This window comes from Callorhinchus milii, unplaced genomic scaffold, assembly GCF_018977255.1.
Source record: "Callorhinchus milii isolate IMCB2004 unplaced genomic scaffold, IMCB_Cmil_1.0 Scaffold22, whole genome shotgun sequence".
NCBI classification, from domain to species: Eukaryota; Metazoa; Chordata; class Chondrichthyes; order Chimaeriformes; family Callorhinchidae; genus Callorhinchus; species Callorhinchus milii.
In genome coordinates, this window is record NW_024704763.1 from 1360686 (window position 1) to 1379101 (window position 18416).

Genomic DNA, 18416 nt, shown 5'->3' on the forward strand with positions numbered 1-18416 from the left:
TCAAGTTCAACGACTATCCTCTCCTCCAGAGCTCCAGCCTGGAGTCATACTTGTTAACCTTTTCTGAATCCAACCTTCCCCTTTTGAAGCTATGGTGACCTAAAGGTCGAAGTTACAATAACATATTTCTACCAAATTCTTGCGCAAAACAAAATTATAATTGACTGACAGTTCCCACCCTCTTCATTATCAGTGAGTCATGCTGGAAAGAAGATGTTGGATTATAGGCAGGAACAAACTGGGCTCTGTTGCACCAACAGTTGAATATTTTGCCCACCACACAAATAATAGAGGGGGAGTGGTGGAGATGGGAAAGGAAACAAAACAGTAGAAAGTTTCAAATTGCTATTGATAACCATTGACCTCACATTATTGGGCACAGTGCAGAAAGGAACCTAATTAATAATGAGGTATAGTGCTCCTGAGGCCAAATTTGCTCTGTCTTGAGTTCAGCAACAAACTGAAACAGACATTATTGGAGAAATACAGCCATTAATCCAATAATCTTCTTCAGTAACTGGCAGCAACAGGTGTTGTGGTGAGTTCAAATTATTTTTTTTTACACGTGCCCCCAGATTTGGTTACAAAATATGGTCAAACTTATTTACACAGTGATAGCTCTCTCATCTCTGAATCAGAAGGTTGTGGGTTCAAGCCCTAAGTTGAGACTTGGACTTGCAGTGTCTTAGCTGACACTCCAACACACTGCTGGGGGGGGGGGGTGGTGGTGTCCTTTAGATGAGACGCTAGAACTGAAAAGGCTGTTCAGGTGGACGTTAAAGATCTCGCAGGGCTACGAGAAAAGAGAAGGGAGTTTCTCTCTCTCTCTCTCTCCCGTTGTCCTGGCCGACAATCCCCCCCCACCCTCCCCCCCCCAAATAAAACTGGTCGTTCGCCCCACAGCTGTTCGCGGGGAGACGCTGCTGTGCCCAAACCCGGCTGCTGCTTTTGCCCACAAAACGCACACAGTCACTACACGTTTACAGGGTATCCCCGTGAAGCGCTTTGAGACGGCTCGATGACGTGATAAGGCGCCGGGGGTCAAATGCAAGGGTTATTATTATTATTATTATTATTGTTATCATCATTGTGTGTACCATTGTAATTGCCGGGACCACGTGGTGGGCGGAGTGTGGGGGGAAAGAGGAGGGAAAAAAAACGCGGGAAGATTCAAATGACTGGCGGTCACGTGAGCGGCGCCGCCGAAGGGGGGGGGCACGTGACTGGGGGGGGAGGTGGGGGTGTCGGGCTGCTGCGCATGCGCAAAGCGCGGGAAGATGGCGGACGGTGCGGAACTGAAGGTAATTCGCAGATGAATTTGGCTTTTGCCGGAGCGGGGCCTCGGCGGCGCCGGGCTGCGGGCTGAGCGGGCTCCCCCGGCAGAGGGGAGCGGCAGGCGGCTCCCGGGAGAGCCGGCGGCCCGGAGAGAGGCCCGGAAAGCACCTCCGAACTTTCCCTTTGACGCGGCGGCTGTTGACAAGTTATTGTTGTAGTTTTTTTTCTCTCTCTCTCTCTCCCTCTCTCTCTCCCTCTCTCTCTCTCTCCTCAACCTTCTCCTCAGCCTCAGCCGCCGCTTCCGTGTGGAGTGAAGTTCACTTGATAAACAAGACCCCCCCCCCCCCCGGGGAGAACCCCCCACAGGGAGAGGAAGGTGGGGGGTGGGTGGAGGAGGAGGTGGTGGGGGGGAAGAGATTGGGAGAGAAACAATTCTCGTGTTTTATTTATTTATATTTATGAGGGGTTTTATTTCCGTCGAGCGTGTGAGGAGGAGGAGGAAAAGGGGAGGGAGGGAGGGAGGGTTGTGTTTTTTTTTAAAGTGAGAATGTGTCTCCTCTTCCCCTCCTCCTCCTCCTTCTCCTCTTCCCCTCCTCCTCCTCCTTCTCCTCTTCCTCCCAACGGCGTCGGTGAAGTGGTCGGTGAAGTGGGTCTGACTGACCCTGGGCAGCGCCACTCTCTCTCTCTCTCTCTCTCTCTCCGCCCGCCCGCCCGCCGGGGCCACTCACTCACTCCCTCACTCGCTCAGCTCAGGATGATGGCCATTTGTCTGTGTCTGTGTGTGTGTGTGTGGTGCCTCTTGCTTTTATATCCTGCCATTGTTTCTTCGCTCATTCCCCTCTCTCTCTCTCTCTCTCTGTACTTCTCTCTTTAAGTTGCACACTCCCCCCACCCCCCTCCCCCCCTCCTTCTTAACGATTTCCTTCCTCTACTCCCTCTTCAATTTGTGGAATAAGAATCGAGGGAAACCCCCTCTTCCCCCCTCTCCCCAACCAACGCACATCCCCCTCCTCCCCTCGCATCTTGCGTAGTGACTGGAAAGATTGTTTATCTGTCGGTTCTTTTTTTTTAAGTTGCACGCTGGCTTCACTCTCTGGTGTGTTTAAAACCCTTCTTGACTGGCGGTACCGCTATGTTAAAAGCAGCCAAGGTTCAATACGTAGATGGATTTTGATTGTCGCCCCCCCCCCCCCCCCCCCCCCCCCCCCCCACACACACACACACCCACACACACACCCCCACACACACACACCCCCCACACACACACACACCCCCCACACACACACACCCCCCCCACACACACACACCCCCACACACACACACCCACACACCCCCACACACACACACACCCCCCACACACACACACCCCCCCCACACACACACCCCCCGCCCGCATCCTCATCTTCAAAACGTGTGTGGGTTTTTTTTTAAAAAAAATATATAAAGCGTTTTGGGTGAGGAAATGAACGCCCGCGAAGCTGTTGCTGTAGATCTATCTTAGAAACGGCGTGTGCACCTTTGCCTGTCGCCTGTTTGTTATATGTTCGCGGTTCACAGGCAGGGTTTGAATAAAAGTCAGCCGGAAATGTTTTAATGACAGATGAAAGCGTTTCAACGCTTTTCGAAAAATAATAATAAAACATTGCTGGACGTGAACGTTTGAAATGTGCCATGTGTAATGTGTATCTTTTTGTATATGTGTGTATATGTTTCAAATTGGTTTGTGATTTAATTCATGGTTGACTTAAGATTGGTTTTGGATATTCAGTACAGTTATAAGTTGCAGTTTTAGTACCAGCTGAGATATAGGTTCTACAGTATATGGTCACCGTTGAAAATATTTGCTGCTTGCCTTTAGGTAGATGATAGAATGGATATGATTCATGACAAATGAATCTTTTGAGTGAATGCCAGATTTATGAATGTAATGTAATTAATGGAGCTTTGGTGCTTTATTTAAAAATTTGCCCTGCTAATGTGAAAAAACCCTTATTGTTAAGCCTGTATTTTTACTGTAGGGATTGATTCTCAAAACGTTACATTCATATATCATTTAGGACCTTGTCAAGCTCTTGCCTTTCGGTTTCTGACCCAGTTTTACTGTGTGTCACACGTGTTATTATCTAGTCATGTAGTATTAGTCCTTTATGTGGGGATGGTGGTGGGGTCAGTGAAAATAAGATTGTAATATGTTAGGTGAGGAGAGGTACTGATGATGTGCACATGCTGCTTTCTTTTCTTTTGCAGGCTGGGGAGGGGGTGGCAGTGTAAGGGAAAAGCAGAATCAACAACCCACAGCAGGGATTGGGTGGTACAGTGATCTGACATGCAATCCTCTTGTACCTGTCTTCAAATCTACACTGGACTGACTGTCACTTTTTCCTCCTAGTTGTAAGCATCCTAAATGAAATGAGTTTCGGCAATTTCAAGAGTTGCAGGTTCTTGGCATAAAACAGCTGTAATTTGGCACTGACTTGTTAAAACAATTTCCATTCCCTAGTACTAACATATTGTATCTTGGTCAGCATAATTGTTCAAATGCAAAATTTTAAATGAAAAACATAAGTAGTCAGTAATGATGTTCATTAATCTTCCAATGTCAGTGCTCTATATCTGGGTTCTTTTTAAGTCAAAAGTGTGTTCTTCCTTGTAAGGAGTTTGATGTTTTTTGTAAATAAGAAAGTTTCAATACTTATGGACATTGCAGTGTTTAATTTCCTTTAATCATATTCCCCACAATGTATGAGAAATTCCTGATGAACAAAACGCTAAAGGATTTAAACTCTTTAAGAGACGCTCTTTCGAGCACTGTCCTTTAAGAAAATATTTGCTTTCTCAATAGAGGAATGGCCACTTCATGCACTCCTGCAGCTAAGACTGTGGGAATTCTGGAGGTTAGCAAAAAGTACATAAACCACATTATGGTTTATGTATGAGTCTTCATTACAACCAAATCCTTAATGTGTTTCTTTGTAGAAAATGCTTCCAAATTTGTATCTGAAAATTGTTCTGACATTTGTTCAGTACTGCAAATTTATTTTTTAATATTATTTTGGTAGTTAAAGCTGGAACTGGTGCAGAACGCAGCTCTCATTCCTTGAATTAATACTGCCTCATTTTTTATATTTAAAAAAAAAGCAGTCTCCATAATGTGGCTCTGGAGAAGTATGAGTGTCAGTTACAACGAGGGCTGTCCTTAGTGGTTGGTAAATGTTGGCAGTTGCGGCTACCTTGTATCATTGCTTGTAGTGGCAAACGTGAGCCAAATTATTCCCTAAAAATCTCTATTGTAAACAAAATGATTCGGATTCGCTTGAGTGGAGTTGTTGGCAGCTTGTCAAGTGGTTTGAAGGGGATATAGCTTGTGTTTCATTCTCTCTTTGCATTAGCCTGAAAAGAACTAAAATAAAATAAGAAATGAGAATAGAAACTTAAAAACTGCATGTACGTACTTCCAAGTGTGTGTTGTGGCTTTATTTCTGCCCCCCCCCCCCCCCCCCGACCCCATATAGTTTGAGGCTAGGAACCGGCTTCAAGGATGGGATAGAAGTGTGAGGCAGCTGGTGGCCTGTTTTTGCTGCCTTTGCCATGTTTTTTCTTTTCCTCTTGCTGAAACTGCCATTCACTATTGCTGAATCCCTGCCTTCTGGGCTGAAAAATTATTTTAAAAATTTCTGTAGTGTAAATTGGCCAGTTTCACCAATAGATGTTATTGGCTCTGCACATTCGGAACCACATTCTTAATGTGGTGTGGAGCACAGTGGATGTAACGGACTGTTTTTAGTCTTGAGTGGGTGGAACATTGGAGTGGATGTTCAAAGTACTCTGCTGACAATCTAGACTTTGTGGTGCTTACAGATGCTTGTTGTGGTGGGTCAGCACGTTGTACACATTCTTCTTTATTTTACGCCCCTTCCCCCCCCCCCCCCCGTGCTTGATATGAATGGCGATGGTGGGGGGGGGATAAAAGGGTGGTTTTGTGATTAAAAAGAAAACGAGCTGGATGGAGGACATTGGCATGTTTGAGCTGTTGCTTTAAACCCTGTTTATGGATGTGGCTTACTAGTGGCACCTTTTTGACAGGGCTCCTCGCACAAATACTTACATTAGGCAATTGATGGCCAGCGGGCTTGAGACTTAGACATTAGAACAGGATACCCAACATATAAAGAACCTTAGCAAAGTGTCTAAGCTACACTGAAGATGGATGCGTGTCAATGATAGGCCACTGAGTTTTGGGATGATGGTAGCCAGAAGCCATCACCTGAAAGGTGGGTTTGGAAGCTCCTACTTTTAAACTGTTTAATGGATTTAGGGAGTTTTTCTTTTTCTTCTCCATCCAAATCCAATGAATTGGCAACTCATCTCGGGTGGTTGTAGGACTTTGCTGATGCAAATTAAGTGCTGCCTTAACTTACCGTTCACTTCTAATTAATTTCATCTTGTAAAGTCCTTTGAATCTTATTTCTTGTGAAAGGTACTATGTAACTGTAAGTGGTGGCTACCCTAGTTGGTATACAGAGCGCCAAACAACTACAGCTAAAGATTCACACATCCAACTGGTGGAGTCGTCATTCAATGGGTTACATGTCTGCCCTTGCTTGCCCTGTCTTGGTGGATAGTAGCTTAAATACTTATCTAGTTGTGTTGCTCACTATACTGCTTGAAAGGAGTTCCTGGTTCCAGCTATCCGTGCATTCTCGTCAGCTGTCTGTCCATCTTGTGACGATCCTCTTTGTGGGAGGTGAGTGGGGTTCAGCTGTCTCCATGGCAACATGCCTGGCTAAGGAAGAGTGGAGATGAGTCAATTCTCTGGTGGGCTCAGTGATCCAATATCCAAGCCAGACAGATTTGCATTACTCCAGGGCATTGATTGACCAGCATGTTTGTATCATCTGTGTGACTTGGCGTGATGGACATGTTACTGGAGAATAGGATTCTTACACTCATCTGCTGATAATCCTGCAACCAATCTTTAACGAGTAGGGTCGTCCCTGCTGGACAAACAGCTGGAAGTTTATAATAATCCTTGTATTTGATATAGCGCCTTTCACGTCAGGCAGATGCCTTAAAGTGTTTCACAGGATTTGCTGTAAGGTACAGTACTGTATTTTGTAGGCAAGTAGCCAATTTGCAAACAGCAATTTCCCACAAACAGCCATGATGTGAATGACCCACTTAATTGGGGGGGGGGGGGGGTGGGGGGGGAACAACTGCATAGCACAGCCTTTGTCCAGCTAGGGCAGGTTGTTGGCCAGGTCACTAGGAGAAATTTGGGGCTTGAACCCATAACCTTCTGACTCAGAGATGAGAGTGCTACCAACTGAACCAGGCTGAATTCAGTTGTGCCTATGGTAATCACTTTTGGGTTGTTAATTTCTTGGCTTGCCCAACCTGTCCCCTCCAAAATAAGGAGACAAACTGTAGACTCCAGAACTGGCAATGGAAATGGTTTCTGTGAATTTTTTCGTTTCTGTGAGTTTGCTGGAATTAAGACTTTAAGTAAAGGGTTTCTGCAGGTGCCAGGCTCCTGGGTGACCTCTCTCTCCTCTTCCCCCCAATAAACAGTTCTGAAATTATTTCTTCCACGTGCAGGTAAGGATACTTTAAACCCCACACATTGTGAATTTCTTTTGCTATAGCTACCAGGAGTCAGGAATGTTTAATTTATGTACATGTGCCACTGACCTCTGTTACAGTTCAGTAATTGGCTGGAACTCACAGATGAATTGTGGGGGTCAGTGACCTGAATACACCAATCACTTGTTTCTGAGATTGAACTCTGCTGGGAAAACTCAAGACATTCATTTTTACCAACGAATGGTACTAGATGACTTAAAAATGTGCAACTGCATAGCACAGGCCCTGTTCAGCTAGGGCAGCACTACCTGTCAAGGCTTTGACTTGCAGGCTTGAGTACATTGCTTGGTACTTCAGTTCTGCCTGGGATTACTATGGATATATCTGGCTTATGATCCCATTCTCATTTGAAATCTTCCAATGCAGTGAAACTTGCCCTATTTACAGTTTTATGACTGGTTAAGCTGTGTATGCACTGGTTTTCATTAATGACCACAGCCTGAGGAAAGGCAGCGAGAGGAAAACTGAATTGTTGGCTGGTGTCTCATTCTCATAAGTAGTAGCTGGTGCCAGCAGTGTTTTTATTTGCCTCTGGTGATGTTGGTGGTGCTGCACCTAACAAAAGGGATTGTTTGGTGGTTCTCAATTCCAGTGGTAGCAGTTCTACTTCTTTGCATTCCAGTATTGCTGCTGGTAGCAGCCTCATGATATAAAGGAAGCATAAACAATTACTAACTTTATTTTGTGTATTGAGTTTGCATGATCAGTTATTATACAACTCGTTTTAGACTCTTGGGTCATTATATTAAGGAAGCTGAGTATGGAGCTTAATTTCTAACTAATGTGGTCCGGACATTTGATACTATTCAATTCCTTACACGTATGAAGTGAATAAAAGTATAGTGGTTAATATGCTACATGTACAGGCAAATCTGTCCAAGCAACCACCCCCGTTAACCACCCAGGAACAGCCTGGGCAGCCCAGTTCGCACTACTAACAAAATTACATTTATATAGCACCTTTCACGTCGAAAGAACATCCCAAAGCCTTTGACAGTTAAGGGTTTGGACCCGTACATTGGGACGTTCGTCCCACACCAATGAATCCTTACGCGGAGGCCATCCTTGTATACAGGTCACTTTGGCCCTGGCCCCTGTGAGGTTGTTGAATGCAGGTTTGAACTGAATTTTGTTTCTTCTGTAAATGCAACTTGTGAAAATTGTATATTTGTGTTCCAAAAAATTGATTTGTGCAGAATGATGGTGAATCGGCAAGATGCACCTTAGATTCTTTAAAGGTTGGTCTAAACTTCTTGTTCCTGTTTTCCACCTATAAAATTCATTTTCTATTCACTGATCTGATGGCTGAGCCTCGCAAACTTCTTTTTGAATAATTATCTCCACCTTTCAACTCTCATTCTATAGCTGAGACATTGCCTAACACAATGCAATTATTAGTATTGCTTTTTTTCTCACATATTTCTCTGTGTCGGCACACTTAAATATTTGGCTTTTAACCCGTACAATTTTAATGAAACAAATGGCCACTAGAGCAGCCCAAGGGATCATTCTTGTAGGAAGTTCCAATAGCTGCTGTTTCCAAGCTCGGGAAATTGGCTTGAATGGAGCTTATTTTCTTAAGAGAATTTGACTGAATTGACTAACTTAGATTTTTTGGATTTTGCAAAAAAAAATGCTTCTTCATACATGTACATGTGTACCTACACACTTCATCTCTATTTTCCCGATTGCATTTCAACATTACTTCTCTTAATGCCATAATACTTCAGGTTTTGTTATCAGTCATTTGTGATGTATTTGATTGAATGCCTTTTAGAAAGTAAGGTTATGTAATGTTTGATTCATCAACTTCTATCACTGCTTCAAAGGTCTGTGTCTTAAGCATACAGATCAATGCCCAGGTCGCAAATCCATACTGACTTTCATGAAAATCAGTTTAGCTCACTTGTATCTATTCCATTTTACCCTCACCTAGTGTTTGCAAATGGGTTGATCAAGGAAGGAGATGGGGTGAGTGGTAAACAGAGAAACTTAAAACGGACTGCAGGTCTCAATGTCTCATTTGTATATTTTCTCGTTTGTTTCCCTGTTGTGCCTTTTCTCCCGCCCGCCAGTATTTCTCTACACTATCTTGTTATTGACTACATCTTTTAATGCTCACTGAAAGCATATCTATTGCTTGGTGCAAGGATGGAGTGCCTTTACGGAATTAATAGGAGGAACCAAAGCAATCAACAAGCCACAGGCAAAAGTAGTGACTAATTCATTGATATTGCCTTGGGACATACTCCCAACATGAAAGGTGCTATATAAATGCAATTTGCTGCTGTTGGTTCTTAATATTGGGGGGGGGGGGGGGAGAATTTCTTCAGTCGTTGATAAACATTGTGTTAAGGGTAAAGTACCTAGGCTAGGAGAATTACTTGCATACATGGGATTGATTATTTGTCAATTGTTTCTTTATTGCTGGAATTGGTATTGTCTGCAACAGAGCAGAGTTTGCATGAATGTTATGCATGGAATTGGCTTGAATGACTGTCTTTTGACTTCCATATTTTATGTTGCAGATTTGTTATCCCAGATCAACAGAATATTTGTGGAAAATACATGAAATGTTGCGTCTTTCGTTTCTGTTTGCCTGTATTGGAGTTGAGGTACAGATCAGCCAAGATCTAAATAGAATGGTGGAAGAGGCTCGAGTGGCTGAATGGCCTCCTTCTGTTCCTATGCCTGTAAATGCTAGTTTTACTTATCAGAGTTCTGGGTTAGAACTCTGTCTATAAAATATGTATATTAACTTTTAAATTGCACTTTCACATCCGTGATGTGTGAAATGTATGACTCATTGTTGTTGCATTGCCTCCGACTTGTTTTGCTCAGGGTGCTTACAGGATTTCTATTCGATCAATAAGATTTTTATAAATACCTTTCCGAGCTGAGCAACTTAATTATTCTTAGGAGAAGAGGGAAACTGGGAGGAGGCAGTTCTGAAAGTCAATTCAATCTGAAAGTTGAAGGTTTTTCCCCCCAAAACGATCACTGGGCTGTGAAGCTGGATATACTGACCGCAATATTTTTTCATATAAAATGGTAATGATTAATCTAGTAAGGATTTCTATAATTTTCCAATGGACTATACTGCAAGTGGAAGGATAGGTCCTCCACTCTCCGTTGTGCTGTCAGGTGTTTGCTGAGCTGAGTGGTTTCCTGTGCTGGAGGTACGCTAACGTACTACCTAGCAACAGGTACGAGTTGCATTTGGCAATCTATTGACAGAATTTGTTCACGTTAGCCAAGAGAGCTGCGATTGCGAGGTTTGCTGTGGGACAACATTAAAATAACTTGTGTCCAGGCTATGAGATAGTTCCTAAATAATTCAATTGTTTTTTTTTTTCTTTGGCAATTTTCTTCCATTTATCCTGAAGACATTTGAATCTTTTTTTTTCAGTTTCCTTTCATTTTCTTTCTACCGGGTTACATAAGCACTGGTCACCGTCTGGTATCTCGACCCAGTGCCTCTCAATATGTTCATAATTGCAGGCTATTCAGAAAGGGTGGCATTGAGCTAAGCCTGATCCTCTCCTCATTTGATGTCCCTACAACTTAATTTGATATTGCCCTCTCTTACTCTGGGGCACTGAGGTCAATTATGGTGCTCCCTACTGCCAATGTGGCTGAGATTAGGTAGCAGCACATGCCAGGGAACAAGTTTAGGACCTTCACAGTTTGTATGGTTCATCTACTCCCTGGATTAGCTCACTGAGCCCTGTGCTTTTCTAGAATTGCCATTTTTAAATACAAGTTTGAGTCAGCCATATAGTTTCTTGTGAAGTTCTCTAAATACAGACTCTGAGGCCTGTTTGACATACAAGTCTAAAGTGGAATCCTGGCTCAGGAAATTGGCTTGAATGGAGCTTATTTTCTTAAGAGAATTTGACTGAATTGACTAACTTAGGTATGTTTGGATTTTGCAAAAAAAAAGCTTTTATTGTATCCAATTTATATAGATAACTTGGTTCGCCTGGGTCTCATTTTAATGTTATTATAACATCTAGCTGTACTTTCCTATAAGATCTTGTTTAATTTGAACATTTTGCCCTACTTTGACACTCTTTGAATTTAGCCCGTAGATGATTTGTTTATTCACTTTGTGGTAATAATCTAGATAGATTGAATATAACGATTATATTTCCTTCTCATCCAAATTTACCTCAAATTCAAATTAACTGGCTACTCTTCTCATTTCAGGGGCCACAGCAGTTGCAGATTACTTTTTGCAGATTACTTTATACAGAACTTTAAGATGTTATTTTACATGAGGTGTAATATAAATGCATATTGTAATGAATGGTAACATGTCCTTGTCTGGGAATATGTAGAAAGCACCATACACTGTTCTAATTAGTTTCCCAAAGAGCTCAGGAAGTTATGGGCAAATATTGACAGGTTAGTGCAGTGGTCAGATTTGTGGAAGATTGCATTCAATATAGAAAATACAACATGGTGCATTTTGGGAGAAAGAATAGGGAGTTGAATTATACCCTGGATGATGGAATTCTCAATTAAATAGAGGAACAAAGGATCTCTGAGAAGAAATCGTATAATTTAATTGTGGGATTGCAGGTGGAGAAGGCTGTAAAGAGGGAAATTGGGATTTATATGCAGAGCATGAATATAAAAGTAAGGAAGTGTCAATGAATCTGTGAGACATTGGTTAGGCTACAGTTGGAATATTGTGTGCAGTTTTGAGGGCCACGTTATTGACTAAATATTAGAGCTATGGAGAGGGTGAGCTTAGGTTCATGAAAATGATGCTGGAGGTAAAAGGGTATAGATATGAGGAAAGGTTAGGGCTGTTGGAGTGGAAAAGATCAAAGGGTGGTATAATTGAAGTGTTAAGATAATGAAAAGGTTTTGGAGAATTCATCATGAAAAACTCTTTTCTACTGGTAGGGGATTGAAAGCCAAGAGGGCATGACTTGAAGATTGAGATGGTTGTCAGGGAAAGGAATGACTTGCTGGGGTGGCTGTAAGAGTAAAGTTGATTGGGGCATTTTAAAATAAATTGGCCAAGTAGATGTAGAGGGAGGTATCAGAGGGTACAGGGACATTAGGAGATCGGGATTAGGATTGCCTCCTATTTGAAGAGCAAAATGCTGGTATGGAAAGTATTGCTGAATGACCTCCTGTTGCTCAGCGCCTTGGGACATTCTCCCGATGTGAAAGTTGCTATATAAGTGCAATTTGTTGTTCTCATCTATGGATTCTGCAATATTCCTGTCCATTAATAGAATTTTAAATTTGGTTAACAATCTAGCTCTGTGTGTGGTGCATTCAGATGTTATCTGGTACCATTTTTGATATTTTCTGTTAGATTCTGGCTTTCAGTATGCTTTTGCACTTGGTAAACTATTTGCTTGGAAGCATTGCATATTAAGGTAACTATTTAGTGTACTATCTGTGTAGTTATAGGTCAGGTTCTGCACAATGCAATGCACAGTGTATTGAAATATACCCCTTTCACTTATCACAAAACTATGGAAACATTTGATCAGAGTAAGGAGTAATGTCAGACACTGTATGTACAGTATCATATGATTGTCTAAGTAACAGTTGGGTAACAATCTGGTTTATTGAAATGCTTGGGTTTTTAGAATATGGGACCTGTCATAATGTCTGTGCACTGAACGTATGACTTGCCAAAAGTGGCTCAGATTTATTCAATAAATTAAGTGATCACGTTGACTGAGATAGAGAATGGTAGCATGTGGTTTAAAAATAGCATTTTGAAAATACCCAAAATAGTACTTTGCGCGTGACTTCCTCTCGATCAGAGCTTGCTTCCAGTAACTGACCTCCTGATTGATTGCGGTTGAGGTGTGGGCAGGTAAAAATTGAATCCGGTAATTTATAAAAATGTTCCTACAGGAAGTGAGTAAATTTACAATTGGTAATAAAGCAGCTATCATGGCTCGTGGAAGAATTCCTCTAGGTTAGCAATAGCCTTGGCTTGCAAGTCGTGTAGCGATACAGTACCTGTCTCTTACGCTTCAAATGCTGAAACGGTGAGCTAAGGCATTTCACAACTTGAATTTATAATTAATCTGCATTGAATGCATTTATTGAGCTCAACTTAGAAACAAAAGTTATACTTAAAGTCAACTACTCAGTGAGTGTAGCATTCCTTTTTATATTTCTAGTAAATGCTTACTCTGGAGTAAAATATACTGCTCTAAACAATAATATGTTTGACTTTAAATTTATTGGAATCAATATGCAAGTTGTACTTAGCTGAACGGCTTATCGATTGTGAGAAACACGGGGTCCTGGTGGCTCTTTAGCAGCACTGCATTCAGACCTGGTTTTAAATCTGTCTTTACAAAAATTTTAAATTACTATAGTTGGTGCAATTTCCTGGTTTTCAGCCAAGCTGCTAGTTGGAGTGCATTCTTGTGGCTGTGGAGTCAACATTATCCTCTTCAAAGTGTCATGACGGTAGAGCTGCATTTTGTGCATTTAATAGCCTACACTTTGGATACTTAAATAATTCAGCCCATTGTGCTGGCACAGGCACGATGGGCGGAATGGCGGCCTCCTGTGCTGTAAAATTCTATGATTCCAGGAAAGCTAACTTGGGAAGATAGATTTCACATGATTATTACATAGTGACAAAGGAATTTCTTTAAGGTGACTTGCCACTTTGGAAGTTATTGAAGCCTGTAGCTGGACCTTATCTCTGTGTTTGGAGAATGTTATCATTTCAATAGCTTCCGTGTGATGTGATCAGATCTATTAAATAATGAAATCTAATAAAATATTTAACAATTTTTCATATATCTAATCAGCTCATTTTTATCTCCTTCTAACTTGGTGCAGATGTGTTTCTTTGTCCAAGTGGCTGTTCATACACAAGCCTTAAAGACAAGTCAGTATGGAGGGCAACACAGTTGAAACCTACCCTGTATATTCTGGCTCCTAGATGTGTAGTTTCCAGCAGAGTTCTCTGGATACTGATCGGCAGTGGTAATCCAGGATATTTTTCCCCTCTTGGGTGCTAAGGCATTAATTGTATAGTGCTCAGTTGCTGCTCTGAATGCAATCAACTAACGCAGCACAGAAGAGATCGGGAATGGAGCCTTCATCCTCTGGTCTGCACTGCAACAATGCTTTGCCCACTAGGCCATTGGGAGACTTGAGTTTTTTTTTAAAAAGGGTAGTGTTTTGTGCTGTCATGCTAAAGCATGATGTATGCACAGAGAGGGAGCGAAATGCTCTCAGGTAATAAAATAAGTAGGTTATGTAGGTGAGGTACCAGTGTTTTATGTATCCAATGACCTTGAGGGATTTTGCTGGCATCCTTCTTCCATATTGTGACTGGGGGACCTAAACCTATTTTTTTTTAAAAAGCAGATACAATATATACAACAAGTGCAGATTAAACCCTTGATGTTCATTTGTTTGGAATGATCTGGGATTCAGGCAATGTTCCCTGGTTCCTGAGACCCACAGATATAATCTAAATAAGCTCACTTTCTAACTGAAAAACCCTGGTCTGCCTTCCAATGGACCCAATGAAAATACTCATCTAACTGGATCTGACATTTACTTGTAGTGGATGAGTTATTCCTGTACCTATGAAATTTGGCAAGAAACCACTAGGAGATCAATTAGCTCCCAGAGCAGGGCAAAAGGTAAAATTTAATGTAAAGTTCATTAAATTGTTTTCTGAAGGAAAGGAAAAGGTATTCAATTCTTGGAGAAGAGAAGTAAAATCTTAAAGGGCAGTACAAATATCTAGCTGAACAGTACATATCAATACTGAATGTGGTTCATTATTTGCCCAAAGCAAATTGATCTTTCCACCAGTATTATTTGTAAGCAGAGTATGTCCTTAAGTATTTATACCATTATCCTGCTCTTTATTGAAATTGCACAACAAGCATTCATTCAAGCAGTCTGATTTTCTTCTTCTGTTTTCTACTTTGCTTGAATCAGTTTACATAGACTTGGACAGCTTTATCCCTGCTTGTTTGTTGTGATTTAACAAGTCATTTGGATGTGGTCCAGGAAAATAAATTGGTTTCTGTCCTTTTTACTAGTTTGACTAAATCCAATGCCATTAGTCTACAACACTGGGCACAGACAAGCGAATGTAATCTGCCCCTTCAAAGGAAATTGTAAGCAACATGGGCTCATGTAGACTTTGAATATCTCAGTTAATGTCAGCCACATTCTTGAAGACATTAAACTTTGGTTTTAGTTTCCTTTTTAAGATGTTTATTATGTATTAAAAAAAAACTGCCTTCCCAAGACAAGTCTTGTAGCTGCAAATTTTGTTCTATCCTTGATTTATGATAAACTGTAATTCAAAAATACATTTTATTTTATTTTCCTGAGCATCCTATTTTTGTTTGTGTATTTAGCAAGTATTTGAGGATTACCACGAAATAGTTGAGTAGCACTGGGAATCTCCTTAGACGTAGCATACTTGTGCTTTAGTTATTTTACAGAGCTTCTGTCGATGGCAGGTTCAATCTATCTGGCAATAATGTAAAGTAAATGAGGTGCCAGTTTGGTTCAGATGGTAGCATTCGGCTCTGGGTCAGAAGGTTATGGGGATCGATCATAGTCAGCCCAAACTATGAGTTCAAATCCCAATGTGGCTATAATTATAACATTAAACCAAGATCCCTAATATATTTTCTGGTGGATTGATATTATTGATATTATTCTAAAGGTGAAGGGAGTTTATTTTCGTGTCCTGTCCAACAATGCCCCAGGTAACATTGGTCATTCACTTCCTGGCAGTTTGTGGTAGTGTGCTATACACACATTGGCTGCCACGTTTGTCTGCAAATAGTCACTACATTTTACAGTAAATCCTGTGAAGCATTTGTGAGATATTTTGGTGATGTGATAAGACGCTGTACCAAATGCATTATCTCCCAGCAAGGCTTACACTAAATCTTTCTAAAGCATTTTGGGATGTGATGCTGTGACTTGAGGTTATGAGACCCATTTAAAGAGACTGATTTGTCAGGTACCTTCAGAATCAGTGGCACTACTAAAGTTTACTACTAAATACATCTCGCTTATCTGCTCAGGTCAGTGGAACATTTGCTATGTTGCTGTCGCCAGAAAAGTTGTCAACTGTGATCTGAAACAAAACCAACAAGAGCATCCATAATCTGGGCACTCTGGAATCCATCCTTCAATATAAATTAATTCCAAAACACATGGAACCAGTAACAATATTGTAAGGATTGATTTTAAAATGTAAATGGAGTGCAGGTTTAGCTTGTGTCAAAGGGGTTTTGCTACAGGAGAGTAGTGCCTGAACACTGGCAAGCGTGGCAACCACGTTTGGTTGGATTAAAAATAACTAATAATTAACTGGTCTGAGTGCTCAACAGTGTCTTTCCTGCAACAATCCAATTAACTCAGTGAGGTACAATAAACTCAAGCACTTCTAACTTTTGGTAGAATTTACTTGAAGCTGTATAAGTGCAATGTTCAGTTATTTGCTGGAGAATCTCAGTAAGTACATAATAGCACAGACAGTGGTATAACTGCAAGTTTTAACTAAGTGTTTTTTGCTGAATGCACAAATCTGCAAAGTATGTGACTGAATAAATAATAGTATTGGCACAACTTGCTCTCTGTAAAGCCTACTTTAGCAAAAAGTTGATTTTGAAAACAAATGATGACAATTAAGTACATTTGATATGCCTTTCAATTCTGTTGAGATGAATTTATTGATGCAATTAAAAATGAGCCAAGTGAAGAAAATCATTTAGGTCCAGTGCAAATTTGTAATCATAACTACAGATAGATATTTTAGAGCCCACTACTGCAATGCTTTCTCTGTTCCTGCTTGTGTATCCATAAATGAGTAAAATACAACCAAACCCATTTATGTTTAGTTAACTGTTAAAATACCATTGCTATTATTGCAACGTTTTATGATTGCAGAAAAATGTCAAGAAGTGGGTTTGATAACAATGCTCACTTGTATAGTCCTCTTTCACATAGTATGAAAGTCTTAAAGCACTTGATGGATCCAAGACTACCTGTTGTAAGCCACCTTGCTGGAGTGCATGTCTGCTTCGTTGATGCTATTATTTATACATGTCTTTCTATTGACTAAATGCTTATTGCTCTGTCGGAGTTTCTGGCAAGATTTAGTCCTATTGCTGTAATAACATTGACAACTTTTTGTTTAGCTACTGAATATTGTGGTTGCAGTAGCTTTGTCAGATATTTCCTTCATTGTAAGTACTTGAAGTACTTCTATTGCTCTTGACATGTTTAGCAGAGATTTTTGGCATTTCACTTGGTTGTATTTTAACAAATCTTGAAAAATGCTTTTACAGCAGTAGTATCATGACTTATTTATACTTGACTCAACAGAATTTAGATTTTTTTTAAACAAAAAATAGTGTGTAATCTTACAATTCAGTGGAATACTATCCCACAATAATCAGAAAATCGCAGGCTTGATTCACAGTCTGGTTATTTGATCTCAGCCGAGGCAGTGGTTGACTGCAATTGGCTTTAGTGTCCCTGAATTATGAGACCCTCCACTTATAGGCATTAGTGTCCCTGAATTATGAGACCCCACCCTCCTTGCTTTCCACCCCTCTTGAACCCAACCCCCAGCTTGGCTGCAAATCATTGCCTGCATAGCATTTAGGGATGTCCTTCCAACATGAAAGGTGCTATCCAAATGTAATTGACTGTTGTTGAACTAGAAAATAAAAAATTTAGCCAGGATTTGTGGGCCCGATCACTATCCAGGGATCCTCGGTGGAACTTGTTTGTATGGACAATAGCCTAAAACAGAATTGAGATTTTTTAAATTTTGGTCAGCTGGGTGTCTGATATGTAGAAACCCATTACCATACTTATGAGTACCAAAACCAGACAAGAGTCCCACATATGCATGCTACCTGCGCATGTCTGGAATGGCATGCGCACTCTCTACCTGGAGGGAAGCCCCTTGCTTAAATGATTCTGAGGAGAATTGGGTTCTAATGCATGGAGAACCCACCGTGTGCAGTGAGATAGTACTAGAGTTTACCAGCTAAAACCGTACAGGTTGCCACTTCTGTCTGGGAATTCCAACGAGCCATAACCAAGCACGTCACGCCAGTTCAGCCCCAAAGAGGAACTTTCTTACCCCCACCCCCAATGGAGAATAGTCACTAGTTTATTTTACATCTAGCCTTCAGTGGGTAGATAACAATTATTAGGAACTCCCTGTGAGCTTCCTGGTGCTGATGCCTGCTACAACTGAGTCACCTGCTGGTGTATTCTTATCTTTGTTCACAAGCGAAGAAGGGTGGCCACTCGGATATGTTATTGGAGGGGTGTGGAACCAAACTGCAAGTGGGTGTGTTTGTGTGAGGATGGAAAAAAAGAGGTTGTGGATGCATTTGTTTGATGAGCTTAAGTAGGTTATCTTGTGTAAGAAAAATTGTAAAATTGAGTTAAAAATCATTTTTTAGTGACAGAAACATAAATGTATTAGTAAACATTTC

At 41.1% G+C, this 18416-nt stretch overlaps 1 protein-coding gene across 4 annotated transcripts in view; it reads left to right on the plus strand.

Moving 5' to 3' along the window:
• The first annotated feature begins 1235 nt into the window (after positions 1–1235).
• Positions 1236–18416, plus strand: part of pias1b (protein inhibitor of activated STAT, 1b) — a 56739-nt gene continuing 39558 nt past the window's right edge. For 2 of the 4 annotated variants that reach the window (XM_042342944.1, XM_042342945.1), the window contains exons 1-2: positions 1270–1301; positions 3523–3666. Coding sequence is in view for 1 of the 4 variants with exons in the window: in XM_042342942.1 (XP_042198876.1) it covers positions 1278–1301 (24 nt within the window). In the remaining 3 variants the exon portion in view is untranslated. Of the gene's footprint in view, positions 1302–3522; positions 3667–18416 lie in introns of all 4 variants that reach the window. The other 2 variants (XM_042342942.1, XM_042342943.1) reach the window with 2 other exon arrangements.